At 37.9% G+C, this 18,348-nt stretch overlaps 1 protein-coding gene across 4 annotated transcripts in view; it reads right to left on the bottom strand.

The window, feature by feature from the left end:
• Nucleotides 1–18,348, bottom strand: part of LOC113051392 (collagen alpha-6(IV) chain) — a 125,811-nt gene that overhangs the window by 37,377 nt on the left and 70,086 nt on the right. For all 4 annotated transcript variants that reach the window (XM_026215104.1, XM_026215105.1, XM_026215106.1 and 1 more), the window contains 4 exons: nt 3,030–3,164; nt 2,810–2,854; nt 2,614–2,730; nt 2,165–2,224 (listed from right to left, as the gene is read on the bottom strand). In XM_026215104.1, the coding sequence (XP_026070889.1) occupies nt 2,165–2,224; nt 2,614–2,730; nt 2,810–2,854; nt 3,030–3,164 (357 nt within the window). The remainder of the gene's footprint in view (nt 1–2,164; nt 2,225–2,613; nt 2,731–2,809; nt 2,855–3,029; nt 3,165–18,348) is intronic.

Genomic DNA, 18,348 nt, shown 5'->3' with positions numbered 1-18,348 from the left:
AAAGCTATAGAAGATATTCAGTCCAGGGCAGTGATTGATTTTTTGAATTTTCATTTTATTGTTTGGGTCATATTCACAGCATAGACAGGAGAATAGGTAATGTATATTACGCTGCTGACAGACATTTAACAGACTGTGTTCTTGTAATTTTTGTGTTTTTAACATAAACTTGTGAGTATTTGTCAGTTTAATTGCAATAAGACATGAAAAAGCGCTTAGTTTAGGACTCACATGTCATGTGACAGCCACTTTCTGTGGCGTGCGCTTTGAATGTTTGCGCTTAGAAAACCCTATATCAGATGTTACATGTTAACTGATATGGCTTCAAAACGCATGATTTCAACATGATAATCAAAAGCAATCAGATTATTTGTTTTTGGCAGAGAATCTTAGGTATGAGCTGTAAAGGTACCTATTCTGGAAAAGTGTGAGGGGAGCAGCAGCTCATTTGCATGCACAAAAAACAAGTGTGTTTCTGCTTCTACGAAAAATAGGCATTTGAAAAATGATATAATAAATGATCTGTGGGACTTTCCAACTTCAGTTCCAACTTTTTGGAACTTTTTAAAGAATATCTTATCAAAAGATTAATATTTTATCATCATTAATTTTGTTTGAATTGAACATTGTTTGCTTGACATTCCTCTATTGAACACAAAAGAATAATGTGCTTACTTGTCATTCTTTTTCATATAATTACAGTGAAAGGGAACTGAACGTTTAAAGACTCAAAATGGGCACAAAAGAGGTCAATAGCTGTATTCAAAGATTTCTGAAGCCATGTGATACCTTTGTGTGACAAACAATCTAGTATCCTATTCATCTCCAGTATGCTGTTACTACTACAACTAGATTCATTGAGTTGAAGTTCAAAATAATGAGAGGACTTCAAACACAGCTCTATTGAAGATAAATGTCATTATGCAGCTCAATTCAAGAGACCTCAAAATGTTTAAATTAAATTTTAAATAGTCATCACCAGACATTTATCATACTTCTTTTTTGTGTGTGTGTGTGTGTGTTTGTTCTTTTGAAGCTCAAATCCCTTAGTCTTTATTTCTTAAACATGACAGTGAGTAAACAAGAAATTCATTTATAGAGAGCACCTTAAGATTAAGAACATGGGCTTGCACACATGGCCCACCTGTGAGGATTTAAAACCACAGGAAATAAAAGATGCCTGAAGTGTTGAAAATGACCGAGGGATTTTCCCATACAGGTCTGCACTCCACACCCAGATTTACAACTACCTCACAACACATATTATTAACAGGGTTGGCAGAAAATGCCACGTGAGCTTCAGTATTAACACGTGGATGTGTGGATGAGTGTGTACCATTAAAATGCTCACATGTGTTATTTGTAGCGATGTAATGATCCACTAATTTCACAATTCTATTCACAATTTTTTATTTCAATTTCGATTTTCTATATATATATTTTTTTTTAACAAAATGAGATTGAAGACATTATACAGTAAATAAAGAGATGACGTTTTATTGGGCTATTGCTGCTCGTTCCTTTGTGAAATTGAATCAAAGATCAATTAGATCAAATGGAAGCGTTCAAGCAGGTAAGTTTCATTGTGTTTTCCATACATTGATTTATTTGTGACAGCCTGCCACAATATCAAAACAGAAAGAGATTTTCCAAAAGGCTTTGACTTCATTGAATAGACATGAGCACTGCACGTGTCAAAGTCGAAACACAGTGCGGGTGTTTTTATATCACTGTATTTCTGAAGGAAACCAGCTGTCTTTAGAAAATGATGGATGTCATTTTTATTTCATCTTGCCTGTAATGCCTGAGCAGCATCTGTGATCACGGGCTCAGTGCTTATTTGATTACAGCCGTTACTGGAGAAACCGCTCTACAAGCGCCTCCTGCTGGCAGAGAATGAATTTGCATACAGTATATGCCGTGTATGTTTGTGTGTTTTCCTTTGGTACCAAAGCTGGTACCGAGAACCATGGCTTTTCACTGGCATTGGTACCAAATACCGAACTTTTGGTACAGTGACACTAGTCAGCATATATGCAAATTCATTATCTGCCAGCAGGAGGTGCTTGTAGAGCGGGTGAGTGAGGTTTCTCCAGTAAAGGCTGTAATCAAATAAGTTCATTAGTTGTTTGCTTGGGTTTAATAAAGAATGGTTGTAACTTACTAGTTCAGAAAGATCCATATAATATGGTTCTCCTTTTTGACCTTTTCGACCAGCGAGTCCCTAAAATCAAGAGGAAAAAAAAAATGTATAAATGAAAACTAATCTAGACTTCATGAATGATATCACTACATTGTACACTACAAAATAGCAGGACAGAAAGTATTACACTAATAAATAACTGAGCATGCAATTTATAAGTCTAAAATAAGTTGTCAATGCCTGGTGCATTGAGCTTTTTTTATAAATGAAATTGTGTTATGATAAAAAGTTTGTAAAACATTTTTTTATTCAATGTAAAATAAATAAATAAATAAATAAAGAATTCAACTGGCTTTTGATAAGATGGTTTGTTTCTTTAGTAAGTGAAACCGCTACTGTTATTCAATTTGGTAAACATTACAGTATATGCTACAATCTTCTTGAGATGTAGAAAAAGCCCTTAAACTTACAGGACCCCCGGGCAGACCAGGAACTCCATCACGGGCTCTGTCACCTGGGTCACCTCGTGTCCCATTACAGCCATCCAAGCCTGGAGGTCCCCTGGGCCCCTCCTGACCGGGGTGTCCCTGTACAGGATTGTAAAAAAAGTTTATTATTTTCAGTAAAGGGAGAAACTATAGTAAGAGACAAGAACTGTGTACTCACTGGAACTCCATCATTACCAGAAAACCCAGGAACACCCATTGGGCCCTGTCAAAAATATTTATAAAACACACAAAAAGTCATTTTGCACCACCATGTATACTATTGCACTGATACCTGTATTTAGATCTAATATGAGGGCACATTCACATTTGCAAACATTTCATTACATTCACAAAGTATCGAGAATAAAAACAAATAATGCCTCTCCATAAAATCTGACCTTATCTCCATTTGGTCCAGGAGGGCCTTTACGTCCTACATGGCCATTTTCTCCTTTGGGCCCAACTGGCCCTGGGGACCCAATAACACCCTCAGGACCACTGCTGCCCATCTGTCCATGCTCCCCATGTTGCCCCTAAAAGGAGACAAAAAATGGATATAAAAGATAGATGTACAGATCCTTCCTGTATTAATCGCTTTACTGTATTCCTCATTTGTTTAGTTGCTTAGGATAAAACCATCTGCTAGATGAATAAATATAAATTAGGGCTGTAAAATCAATAAATCGTGATTAATCACATCCAAAATAATTTAGTGTTTACATAATATATGTGTGTGTGTGTGTGTGTGTGTGTGTACTGTGTATATTTACATTTATATATAAATTGTTACAATGTCCAGCTGGAGTGTCCATGAGCTCCACTAGAGGACACTCCATCCCATACCTTTGCCACTCTACCCTGGACTCCATTTCCCATAACCCTCTGCCTAGCTGTTTCCAATCAAGTGGACTAGACAGGTTGCACTCACACTAACACTCACACACATGGCTGAGTATTTTTAACCTGTATTGTGATTTTTTTCCCCCTGTGTTTCCTTGCCTTGCCTTGGTGTGTTTTTGACCTTGGACTAGGGTGACCACATGCGCCGTTCATACGGGACGAGTCCCAGCCAGGATTTTAATAAACAAAAAAACTCTACTCGTGCACTTTTTACCCAACTTTGAATACATTTTAGTCATTCAATGTGTGTTAGAAAAAAAAGAGAAAATATATACAGAAATAAAACAAAGTTATACATAATCTGCAGTATTTCTGTAGTAGAACAAATGTTAAATATCAAAGAATAGCATAGTAAGAGTAGTAAAAGGACTCGTCTTCATTGCTGTAACCACTAGTAATACTTAATGCTGACCAAAGGGGGGCGACACAATACAGCATTTAAACATTTAAACATTTAATACAGTCTTTTTACAGAGTATGCAGCAATTTTTTGATAGAATTATTCAAGGCATTTCTTATAAAAGGGAAGGTAAGGAACGAGTACAAACTGCAGTAAGTGTGATTGTGTGAACTGTGATATGGCAACTTACTCCTCTTCTTTGACTTTAAAAGACTAGGGTAAGTTCATCTGATATTGGCCCCTGTGATATTGGCAGCACACACTCATGGCTCAAAGAGCTTAAATCCCTTCAGTTTAAGACTGATGCATATGGGTGTTTCCAGAGAAGAGCCCAGCTGTGACTGCATGTCATGGGTGAAGTCTGGCCAAATACACAGTAACCACTCAATCAGGCCCCCATTATGAAGTATTCATAATATAATATATAATACAAGACTGAAGATAAGCACACACATGACCGTGCTTGCTCTGAGGCCAGTCAATGCTGCTATTACTAAGAAATAATTATTAGGAGCATTAATATATATATATATATATATATATATATATATATATATATATATATATATATATATATACACACAGTACAGACCAAAAGTTTGGACACACCTTCTCATTCAAAGAGTTTTCTTTATTTTCGTGACTATGAAAATTGTAGATTCACACTGAAGGCATCAAAACTATGAATTAACACACATGGAATTATATATGGAATTATATACATAACAAAAAAGTATGAAACAACTGAAAATATGTCATATTCTAGGATCTTCAAAGTAGCCACCTTTTGCTTTGATTACTGCTTTGCACACTCTTGGCATTCTCTTGATGAGCTTCAAGAAATGGTCTTCTAACAGTCTTGAAGGAGTTCCCTGAGAGATGCTTAGCACTTGTTGGCCCTTTTGTCTTCTGTCTGCGTTCCAACTCACCCCAAATCATCTGGATTGGGTTCAGGTCCGGTGACTGTGGAGGCCAGGTCATCTGGCGCAGCACCCCATCACTCTCCTTCTTGGTCAAATAGCCCTTGATGCCTTCAGTGTGACATAGTCATGAAAATAAAGAAAACTCTTTGAATGAGAAGGTGTGTCCAAGCTTTTGGTCTGTATATATATATATATATATATATATATATATATATATATATATATATATATATATATAGATGTGGAACAGAGTATAGTTAAAATAATATGAAGAGTCTAAGGAGTAATGGTATGTTTCACATACCAATTCTGGTCCCCTCTCACTTGTCCTGTAAAGGCGAAAAAGGCCCTTAAACTTATTATAGCTCTATAATGGTGATCTATTATGTGACTGGACAGCTGAACACACTCCTTTTTTATTGATGTTTTCAGACGTTACTCTGTTATTTAAAAAGTAATTTCACATAGCTTAAAGGAAGATAAGAAACTAGGTGAGCTCACATCCTGTATTCCTCAAACCCTCTACATTATCTAGTGCCATGTTCAGGCTGTGAAGTCAATATTCCTATATGCCAGAAAATACAAATAAAATACATTATAAAAAAAATAAAAAAAAGTTATATATTTCAAATACATTTATTTCACACTAAGTATATTTCAAACCTATTAATGTGTTTACTGACATATCGCTCGAGACTTACTGATATAAAAAAATCATAATTAAACTTTATTGTAGTACTACTTATTTCTTAATATTGAGACTAAAATGTGTTGTAACATCACTATTGATGAGGACTGAATGATCTTAATAAATAAATAAAATGATCTTAAAAATAAAATAATAACAGTCTTTAAATGCAAGATATTTAAAACCTAAAGTATACTTGCAATAGTTCCACTTTAGCACAATCAAATATACATCAGTATATCTTTAGCTGAACTTCAGCACTACTTCTGTATCAAAAAAGTGCATTAAGTGCAAAATTAGCAGACTTTAAGTATACAGTTTATTATACTAAAAGTACAACTGCAGGTTTTTCTTTTTTTTATGAAGTACATAAATACATGAAATGTATTTGTAGTATACTTAGCAGTAAATTTAAAATACATTTTAGTATGTTTATTTTTCACTAGGGGAACAGTGTTGTCAATTGGATAACAAACCTTACTAAACAGAATGTAAATATAAATAAATAAAATTTTGCTGGAACTACAGTATTAAAATGTTGCAACTCACCACATGGTACAATATCACAAACAAAAAACAAGAACTGGGATCTTAAGATTACAGCCACAAAATCCCACAATCCTTGGGGATGTACTGTATGCACATTTTTGTCATTGAAGCAATAAGCAGCAGACCCTTTTCAGCATGCATCGTATGCATCCATGTGCCATTACAGAATGGATTCTTTTAAGGCACTTCTACCACAGTACATACGTATAGAGCTTAAGTGTGGAAAAATCCAGAACAATAGAATCGAAAGTATAGATGTTTCAAAGGAACTTTTGTATAAGTTTCACTTTTAATGTGGTTTAATTTGTTCCTTCAAGCTATTCCTCTGACAGTGATGAAGAGAGAAGGAATCTGTCACTTCTTGCCCACACCAGCAGTCAGTAGCTGAACATCCAATCTGAGGATAAACCAGACATGCAGTCATGGTTTGAGGTTTCAAAGTGGTTGGCTTTGGGAAACCACCAAGTATTAGACTAGATCTGTTTGCAGTTGAGTAATATACTAGAGTAATATATATTTCTCCCGACAGTTATTGAATGCTATCAGTCTGGTGAACATTGCCCACATATTTTTAGTGGAAAACAAACACATGAACAGACAAGCAAATGAGCTAAATAATCTCAGAAAATTTTTGTATGGAGTGACATGATTCCGGGGGCCTCAGCAAAGTTCTAGGGGGGCTGCAGGATGACTTTATTTAAATTAATAAACACTTAACAATAGGGGCCCGATTAGTCAGTGTTAGTTAATTCATTAATATTAAACAAAAAGAGCAATACATTTGTTTACAGTGTTCATTAAAGGTATAGTTCACCCAAAAATACAAATTTGATGTTTATCTGTTTACCCCCAGGGCATCCAAGATGTAGGCGACTTTGTTTTTTCAGTAGAACACAGAGATTTTTAACACAATCGGTTGCAGTCTGTCAGTCTTATGATGGATGTGAATGGGAATCACAAAATGTATAGCGCCCATCTTCTTGCAGACTTATAAGTGCATTACCGCCACATATCTCTCAAGTGGACCATTGACACTCCTAATTGAGATTTTAGATAGAGTGTCAAAATGGTAAATTTGCCGCAGGGTTTAATATATATATTTTTTTATGTTTTTTTTTTTTTTTTTTTTTTGTATTGTATGTTTTAGTCGTGATTCCCATTCATATCCATTATAAGACTGACAGACTGCAACCGTTTGTGTTAAAAATCTTTGTTTGTGTTCTACTGAAGAAACAAAGTCACCTACATCTTTGATGCCTGGGGGGTAAACAGATAAACATCAACTTTTCATTTTTGAGTGGACTATCCCTTTAATCTTACTTAATCTTACTTAATAAACATACATGTGCATTATTAGATCATGTTACTGTAGCTCAGGTCCATTAAATATTAGAAGACAACTTTTGATTTTAATAATGCATTAATGTTGAAATTAATATTAAGTAAGATTAATAAAGGCTTTAGAAGTATTGTTCAATGTTCTTTTTAGTAAAGTGATACCAAATAATGTAACTCTGAATTAAAATGCTAAAAAAAAATTCAAATTAAGTTGTAATCTTTTTTTTCCACCCTTAACAACTGTTTTTCCTCAAAAGCTTCTCGAAACTTCTGGAATAACAAAATGAATCATGGTGAACTGGATCTGCTCTTTTGTCTTGGGCCTGGAAGGAACCAACGTGCAACCACCCAGAACACTCTATCAAGTTAGCAACTGCAAAGCCATGTGCTAATAACCATCCAGAACACTTTAACAACCATACAGCAACGCCCTGGTAACCATCCACAACATCCTAACACAGGGGTGTCTGGTCCTGTTCAGAGAGTTTAGCTCCTTCACACCGACACAGAAGTTGGTAGAAATCCTGAAAATTTGATCAACTGGTACAGGTTTGTTTAATTAGGTCTGGAGCTAAACTTTGCAGGAAGGTGGCCTTTAGTGACTTTAGCATGGGCAACATACATTTTCTTCCGAAAACATAGAAATCTAGTTGTTTCATTCATGCTTAGCAAGAACTGCATTCCACTACCAAGTAAATGGTCTGGACAAGCAGAAAGCCTTAAAAACATTAGAGTGCTCTTCTGTATTACTGCAAGGTGTTTCAAGATTTTGATCTCCTTCATAAACCGCTTAAAAGATTTTTAACTTGAAGGTGGAAAAAATGACTTCCAGCCAAATTAACACGCACTAGACTGCTTCATTTGTGGCACAAATCCTGCCCCTCACAATGGACACAATAGAACTCATTCTGCCTTTCTAAGCCACCCAGTCTTACTCGCCTGGCTAGCGAGCGTGCACCTCACTTCCTGTTGGAACGGCCAACAGAATCCATGAGCCGACAGATTCCCTTGGCTCAGTACTGTTGGCTCTGAGCATTTTGTAGGAACTATTATTTGTTGGCAGCGAGGCTCAGGCGTGATTTTACCTGTAGCTTTAAGAAACATCAAAAAGTGGCAGGGTGCGGACCGAGTGATTCAGCCATGATCACCAAATTTCTCCGAGCGCACCACCCCGCCTGTAGAAGTGAAAGAAGCAGCAGTGCCAGGCAGACAGCAGTGTGCTCTGAATCAGCAGTCTTTCTCTTGTTCAAAACTTAACCCCACAGACATAAAAATGTAATCTATGAATGAGTCATGGTGTGTTTAAGTGTGCGTGCAACATTTATAAACAGCTGGGCATTTAATGCTGTAATAGTTTTATGGGTGACCTTAGTTTGAAAATATATACTTTAAAGCTTTCTGGAAAGGTTTACCTGGTTTGTTTATCATCTCCAGGTCTAATGAATGTATTTCGTGTATTTCTGTGGATGTTTGGAAGAGACTGGTTGAAAGATATATAGATTGATTGATTAATTTTGGTTCAGCATTAAATTATATATATCTATATATATCTATATATATACACAATTAAATGTGTCTATGAAAAACACAAATAAAAACATTGAGAAAGCACCTTCAAAAAATATTAAAAATATTAAAATAATAATAATAATGAACAGATGTGACCATATCTACTTGCATTTAGAGGTTAAGCGGTCCATTGAACACTTTCATTAATAAAATGTTATTATATCCTTGAATTACAGAATAAAGTTGTACACAAATAACAAATAAGGACAAGAAGGTTGCTAGAAAAAGCTTATCACAAGTTTGTCATAACGAACATCAATGGCCGTAAATTTTCAAAACAATATATGTGTGCGTTATCTATGACAAACACAATTAGAGAGAGAGAGAGAGAGAGAGAGAGAGAGAGATTACACAGTGTTTTGCAGTCTACTAGCATATAGGTAAAATGGGAATTCATTGCTCTAACCTCATATCAGATTATACATCTGAAATCAAGTACCAACCATATTAATTTTGCATTTGCATATGCTTGCATGAATACATATGATGCATTAAACCCACATCCGTTTCACTATGTAAGTTACAAGTTGTATTAACATTAATTTTTGCCCTCATACTTGCACATGATTTCCAGTAGAGGACAGTCTTATTTCCAGAGATACAACTGATGTTCATGCAGAAAGAAAGAAAGAAAGAAAGTGTGGTTAATAACTAGGACATTTACTAACATCTTCAACCTGTTAGAGCAAGACATCACCCCAGGGGTCAAAGGTTGAGGGTTGGGGTCATGTTGGGGTCTTTGTGAAAATGACCTCTCACCTCCTTTCATCTTATTATAAATTATTATGCTTTAAAACACCACCAAAGACAAGGATACAAAACAAGCAAACAGGAAGTATAAATATTTTACATCTGGATTATCAGTTTTGTTAATCTAATCTCTGTGAGTTAACACTCAAACACACATGGTCAGTCTAAACAAGTACTGCAATTATTGTTTACACTCTGCTGGTTAGACGTGTAACGGTTCGCTGAAAAAAACTGAACCATTCAGTTCTCCTCACACGGCTAGGCACGCACTGGGACTGTGGTTTAACTTAAATCTGACAAAGCATCAGTAATATGGTTTGCTACAGATAAAAACGTTAACGCGTTAATGTGTGTTTAAACTTAGCTCATTTAAGTGCCAATTTAAACATTAAGAGCCAAAGGACGCATGCTGAGAAGACACACAGTGAGAAGATAGTAGACAAAGCCAGCTGTGTGTAGGCCTGTTGTATCAGTGCATTCTCTTAAAGTTTGTATATTAATCGAACAGCAACAACAGTCCAATATGCAATGCTGTTTTACATGTGATTATTTTATTCAATTTCTATACCTAAAAACTAATGCTAGACCTACTTAAAAAAAAAAAAACCCTGAAAATCACTGTTTATTTGTTTTATTTTTACTCTGCTGTATTTATTTGTGCTGTTGCTTGTAGTTGGATAGAATATAATTTTTTTATGTATAGTTTTTCGATAAACATAGCACTGTGACGAGTGGGGCGGGGCCGAGAGCCATGGGAACAGGAGCGAGTCTCACGGAGGAGATGGAAGGATATACAGTAAAACAGGAGCGATGACAGTGACGGACGAGAGAGGGCCAGGCCTGTGTTTTACTTGTGTTTGGTTTTTATTTGTGCGCGTCAGTCATCCGTGAGGGGCTGACGTGCTGTTATGTCTTTATTTTGATTATTAAAATCTTATTTGATTGTCCGCTGGTTCCCGCCTCCTTCTTCCAGATGGTTATTAAGTTTGTACATCGTTACATTGGTGCCGAAACCCGGGAGAAGGAGGGACGCGCTGCTGAAGATCCCTCCCCGCTGTGGTGAATCCGCTGTGCCATCGAGGAGGCGAGGGAGTGTGTCGGCATGGACGCTCGAGGCGTTGGGCTGGATTGAGTTGCCGGGGACAGGCGAGCTCGCTGCCGGCTGCCCGTGATGTGGAGGGGCGGCTGCTGTCCGTGAGGGAGCGGAGGAGTCGGCGCCGTTTGCCAAGGGGACGGAGGAGTGTCGTGCCGTCCGCCGAGGGCTGTCCAGTGCCACCGCCAGGCACCGCGGAGGAGATCACCTAGCTGGTGGAGGAACCGGATTATCTCCCCTCTCTCATCTCTGTCGCTCCTTATCCATCCATCTCCTTTTCTCTCGCCTCGTCTCTGTCCTACCCCCAGGTTCCCACAGGTCCCCGTGAGCGGTCCTGACGTGCTGTTTTGTATTTATTTAGATTATTTAAATCTTATTTGATTGTCTGCCAGTTCCCGTCTCCTTCTTCCTGATGATTATGAAGTTTGTACATCGTTACAAGCACATACCGAACTGTACCGAAACCGTGAAACAAACCGCACCGTGAAAAAGGTTGAACCGTGCCACCCCTACTGCTGGTTAATCATCACACGACACCTAGCTGTTTACAGTATGTTTGTTTACATGTATTTTAAAAGTTAGATTTTAGTCAGATTTAAACATTAATTTATCATATAAAATCTTTAGTGTTTTTGACTCCTTTGGTGCCTTAGACTGAAATCATGCTAGTCTTGTAGCTCTAATTTTGCATGTTAATTGGACTACAATTGGCCTCAAAGACAGAGGTGACAGACGACTGCGCAAAAACCCACTGTAGAATGATTAAAAAAAAAAGGTTTCGGTTATATATGGTAACCATCGTTTCCTGAAGGAGGTAACAGAGACGTCACATCAGATGATCGATGAATCAGGATCTCGCTTAGAAAGACCAATCTGCTTTGAATGTAAACTAAATGAACCAATGCACATTGGTTATTGTCGCCTTTGGCTTGCTTAGTTTGGGCGCTTGACTGATTGCACAGACAACATAGGAAGAGAACTGAACTGGATGATGACATCACTGAATAATTAATGAACTGATTTTAGCTGGAAAAATCTATTTTCCTGTTTAACACTGTAAAGCTGTATTGACACAACCAGTATTGTATAAAGTGCTACACAAATAAAGGTGACTTGACTTATAACTGATGCATGAAACAGCTATGGATTGTGTGCCTCATGCAAATCTCTGTCTAGACAGGCTGTTAGGTTAAATCATCTGTAGCCTAACCTTTGAATTATGGTTATATTTGAGGCAGACTTCTCTAAAAGAAGAGCAAGGTACAGGGATGAAACAGATAACAAAAAAAGGGGAGAAAACATCTTTGTGTTTTTTATGTGATTAAATTTTTTCTCCTGAAAACTACAAAAGTTGAAAATGCACAGCTGTTACCTAAATGAAATGAAAATCATTGATACTGTAATTCCAAGCACATAAGACCTTCATTAATCTTCAAAACACAAATGAAGATATATTTTATGCAACCTTAATGTCCATTGAAATATAATTGCATTAAAAGTCCATTCCATCAAAACGTTGATGCTTCAAAAAGTTAAAGAGATCATAAAATAATCCATATGAATCAGGTAGTTTCATTCAAGTCTTCTAAAGAGACACAGTCACTATGAAGATAGAATAATACAGTTTGTCTTGTTTGAAAGCAGATGCTCTGTTCTTTGTTTTGACATATCGCATGTTCAGATATTCATACAACAAAATACTCTGGGTGCCATTACACTTATGTGAAAATTGCTGGCAGTGACTTTCAAAAAATAAAAGTATTACGAGTTTGAAACCACATGAGACATGACAACAGAATTTTGGGGGAACAACCCTCTTTAAGTAACATGATCTTTCCCTCACAAATTACTTTTGTCTATCTTAATGAAATCAAGTTAATTCATATTAAATATTATCTACCATTGTCATGATCATCAGCTGGAGTGCCCATGAATTTCAGTAGAGGGCACTCCACTCAGGACTCACTCAAGACCCATCATGAACTCCATTTCCCACAAGACCTCATACCTGGGACCAGTGATGGAGTACTCGAGTCCTGGACTCGGACTCGACTTGAGACTCCATTCTCTGGACTCGTGACTCGACTTGGACTCATGGACTGATAACTCGTACTTGGACTCGGACTCGAGGATATATAAAATCGGACTTGAACATTCATTACGTTGTTTTTGACTAAAAATGTTATAAAAAAAATATGTTTCGTGCCCAAGACTGGCCGGGATCTATTCTTTTCCCTCACAGACACTGCTGCCGCTCACTCTCTTAGCTTGACAACACACGCACTGACATCACTCACTTTACTTTCACTTTACTTTTTTTCTAAAGCACTCGGGCACTTGCGGGAAAGGATGAAGCTGATTTCTCAGTTCTTGTCAAATGACCCGCGGTGCGCTTGCGTCATTCTGCGCGCCTACAGTACATTGGACATAACGAACTTGAGCGTGCAAAAGACGCGATATTTGAACGGTCCTTACACCTTGCTTTCTGACCATGCGCGTGCCGTCACACACACACATTCACTTGAAAACATACAAACGCACTCACGCTAAATCACTCAGTCACTCACACACAAATGCTCTCTCTCTCTCTCTCTCTCACACACACACACACACACACACACACACACTCACACTCATTGTAATATGCACGTTTCTTTTTTTCGCCGAGTGTATTTCTGTAATACAGTGTTAAAGGATTAATTCACACAAAAAAGAAAATGTCCTAATCATTTACTCCTCCCAATGCCATCCAGGATATCCATGGCGTTTTTTCTTAAATTATGTTTTTTTAAGGAAAACATTTCATGATGTTTTTTTCATTTAATGGACTTCATTGCCTACCAACTCAGTTGGTTGCTATTGTTTCCTCAAAAAAAAAAAAAAAAAAAAAAATTCCAATTGGGGACTCGAGACTCGACTCGGACTCGAACTCTGGTAATGGTGACTCGACTTGGACTCGACTCGGACTCTTCTTTGGTGACTCTGATTTGGACTCGGACTCGAACACTGTGACTCGGGACTCGACTCGGACTCGACAGTTGGTGACTCGACTACAACACTGCCTGGGACTGATTGCACTCACACCTGCACCTCATTTTACATAACACACACACACACACACACGTATAAGCAGCACACTCACTCCACCACATTGTGAAGTCTTGTTTAGCCTGTCTGACAATTCCGAGCATTTTCCCTTGTGTTTATTCCTTCTGTACCTGACCTTTGGATTGTTTATACCGACTCTGATTCTCTGCTGTCTGCCCCGACATCTGCTTGTTTCTGTTACTGATTCTGGATATCCCTGACATACCTGATGCCGTTACTGATTATTGCCTGTCTGACCATTCTTATAATAAAAGTTCTGCATTTGGATCCGAAACGTCTCTGGCTCATCGTTACAACAATAATTGTATAAATAAATAAGGTATATTAGCTGTCACCACATGAGGTACATTTTTATGTAACAAAAACATTTCACCGTGTACTTCAAAAAGGACTTTAGAATAATATGTATCTTCCAAGACACTGTATTGGTGCAGTGTTTAAAGTGTATTTTAATAAACTTAATCTTAATCTAGACTAAATCAAGACTGTTAAAGGCAAGATTGAAGTTGCTCCAAGAGTGTACAGACTGAGTCAGGGTGGCTAAAGTGGTCACACATGCTCTGCACACATGCTCTGCACACATGGAAGCCAGTGTTGCTTTTCTTTGGCTGCCCTTAACCGTAACATTATGTAACCTCTGACCTCTTTGGAAGCGGATGTTATTAGTTCAAACGAGACCAGTATGGGCACCTGTTTTTGTTTGGTGGATGACCAAATAAGAAAGCTCTTTTAAGATGCTCTAGGACTGGGCTCATGCTGGCAGGTGTATTCCTTTGTCTGATAACTACAGTGGTTACACTTTCTATGAAGCTCTATGTATTCTTGACATCAGACAAAACATGCCTTAAATAACTTGCAAGTTAGTTTTTAAAACAGCAATATGTCCACTTTGAAAATAATCAGAGATTTCTAAAATGTTCTTAACATGGTTGTACAATTTAATTCGATTTTCTATTTATTTATTTTTTTTCAAAATTATGACTTTACATTATCACAACCAAGTGTCAACAGAGCACAACTCAAAATACAAAATACTTTGTGTAGATTAATATACACACTACTGTTCAAAAGTCTTGGGTCAGTAAGATTTTTTAAAGAAATCTTATTCAGCAAGGGTCCATTAAATTAATCAAAAGTGACAGAAAAATTTATATTTCAAATAAATGCTGTTCCTTTGAACTTTCTATTCATTAGGGAATCCTGAAAAAAAAAATATGTTTCACAAAAACATGAGAAAATGAGAAATATTTCTTAAGCGGCAAATTATAATATTAGACTGATTTCTGAAGAAACATGTGGCACTGAAGACTGAAGTAATGGCTGATAAAAATTCAGCTTTGCATCACAGAGATACATTATATTCTAAAATCTATTCAGAACAGTCCTTTAAAATTGTGATATTTCACAAAACTTACTGTTTTACTGTATTTTTGATCAACTGGCTATGCCTATTTCTTACCACAAGCTTATTATTTTAGATATTGCATTAATTTGTCCTGTCAAATGCACTGATAACATAACCATTTCATATCGTCATGTAAATGCTGTTGATACCAGTAACTTTTCTGCTTCTGTTGCTTCCTTTGCTGTTCCTGAAGTTTAAAATTGTACCTGTCCATCTATGACTTATAATTTGTACCATTCTCTTATTTCTAACATCCTGGATGACTATGCTCCAATTATGACCAAGTCTGTTCCCATGTCTCACTTCACTCCTTGGTTTAATGCAGAGCTTCGTGCTATGAAAGCAAAAAGCAGACAACTTGAACGTCTTTTTAGGAAAACGGTTTTAACTGTCCATTAGAGAGGAAGATGGGTTTAACTGTCCAATAGGGGGAAGTCGTGGCCTAGTGGTTGTATAGTTTAACTCCTAAGGTTGTGGGTTCAAGTCTTGGGCCGGCAATACCCTGACTTAGTGGGTTCAATGCCTTGCTCAAAGGCACCTAACTGATCTCTGGGTGCCGCAGCATAAAAATGGCTTTCCACTGCTCTGGGTGTGTGTTCACTGCTGTGTGTTTAGTGCACTTTGGATGGGTTAAATGCAGAGCACGGATTCTGAGTATGGGTCACCATTCTTGGCTGTATGTCACATCATTATCTTGTTTATTCTGATTACATGAAAAACTACAAAACTACCTTGAATGCAGCCTGCTCTTCTTATATCTCCAGCTTCATTAAAAAAAAAAAAAAAAAAAAAAAAAAAATAGGCCTAAAGCACTATTTAACATGGTAAACAAACTAATCCAGGCACCAAATCATAGTATCAGCCAACATGAATCTAAAGATTTTGTTGTACTTTTTGCACCACTTTCAGGGAAAATTGGATGTTTTATATGGGACTTTTGATACACTGTATCCCTGTTATTTCTACCCCAATTTCACACCTCATCAACCTGTCTTTCATTTCTTCCACTGTTCCAATCGCACTCAAGACTGCTGCTGTTACTCCTACTTCAACAAATCTAGATCCTGTAAATTGATCCAACTATACCATCCAATCTCTAATCTGCCATTTATATCTAAAATTAGCTTCAGTCATTTCTAGCTCGCAACAATCTCTTATTTTTCAGTCTGGTTTTCGCATACAGCACAGTAAGGAAACTGCACTAGAAAAGTTTGTCAATTATCTATTAATTTCTGGTGATTCAGGTAGTTTATTCATTCTTTTATTACTTGACCTCAGCTCAGCTTTTGATACTGTTTGTCATAAGATACTGCTCTCTGGCCTTGCAGATGTTGGCATCTCAGGTTCTGCATTATACTGGTTCTCCTCAAATCTCACAGATAGGATAATACTTAATCTCACTGCACAATTCCAAATCTCCCACTGTCTTTCTCCAACAGGGAGTTCCCCAGGGCTCAGTTCTCGGACCATTATAATTCATCCTCTACATTTGGCGGAGCTTGTGTACTGCCGGGCCACAGGGAAGAAGAGGGAGCTAGGAGCCATGGTGGAGCCAACTGGTCAACGGGCCGAGGCGGAGGCTGAGGCTGAGGCAGAGTCCAGTGTAGGTGAGGGAGACTCCAGCCACGGCGATGCTGGAGGATGGCAGTCCCGCGGAGCTCGCACCACAATAATGGTGGGCTGAGGCATGACAGCAGTGGAGGAGACAGGAGTGGGTGGGAGGCATGGGTTTATTTTGGAGGAGCGGGCACTGGAGGACACATCCTAGAAGCGGGCACTGGAGAATTGGAAGACCCCTCAGGGCTGGACAAGGAAACCAAGGATGAAGGATGACTGGACGGGACTAGCGAAGACGATGGAGAGAGGAGAGGGGGCAGTTCAACTTCCAGTTCCGATTCCCAGTCTATGAGAACCGGGTCAGGAGTGGACCTGGTGAGAGGACCATCTTCGGACAACAACACTCTGCACTCGGAGTTCAGGCTGGCGTTATAGGAAACGCAGAGCGCGTAGCTGGTGATGTTAGTCGCAGTAGGAACAGTCTCATATGGTCCTCGAGAGGACGTCCTTCTTGCTCCAGCAGGAGGAATTCAGGGTGAAGGAGGGGATCCATAAGACACAACGGAAAGAAAAAGGACTGAGGAAAATCAGAAAACAAATGGAGGGGAGACACGCAATTTAAACTGTTGTAGGTCAGGTCTTCTGTCACAATACTGTGGTACACCATACACCAACACAGTGGTACATCCTACATGGGGCATAGGAGGAAGTCACACACATACTGACAGTACCAGACCCGACAAGCACAGACTGAAAGGACATGGGTTTTAAAGACAGGATAACTAGGAACAGACAGGTGCATGGAATTACTGAATTAATTGGGACATGGAACACATGGGAAAGAAACTAGACACACCTGGAATTAAATTAACAAAGCACGGAGGACAGAAACTGGGTCACAAGGGCAAAGAACACACATAATAAGTCCAGGGGTGTGACAAAAAGTAGCTTAGAAAAACAACACTTTTCATACATGTGACATACAATATATGTTCACATGAAGCAATGCACCCCACTGTTTAGCTTTTTACATGGTACTTTCAAATACCTTGCAGCTAGGTTTGCATAGGGTTTCACCTAGCAGGTATGGGAATTTCTATGTATTAAATTTCTAATTCTTTGTGGTGGTTTACAATATAGGAAAAAAAGTCTCAATGTATGTGTGTTCAAGGTGAGTCAAGTAAAGGCCTCTCTCTCTCTTTCTCTCATTATCCCCTCAATTCTGTCTCTGTTTTTTTTTTTTATTAACAATGATTTTAACTTAAATGTAACATTATTTGGCACATTTGTCCCCTAACCGATGTTTTGCAAATAAATGTACAGTATGGTTAACCGGTAAAATCTCCCATTCTTTCCTGGTCTGTTTTTGTGCTCCTCTGAAGCAGACATTCCCAGTAAGGCTGACTGCACTTTTCAGAGCTCACTCACTTTGCATTG

Source organism: Carassius auratus, chromosome 32, assembly GCF_003368295.1.
Source record: "Carassius auratus strain Wakin chromosome 32, ASM336829v1, whole genome shotgun sequence".
In the NCBI taxonomy this organism is placed as follows: Eukaryota; Metazoa; Chordata; class Actinopteri; order Cypriniformes; family Cyprinidae; genus Carassius; species Carassius auratus.
The sequence above is the reverse complement of the archived record's forward strand: the minus strand, read 5'-3'. Positions and strand labels throughout refer to the sequence as shown.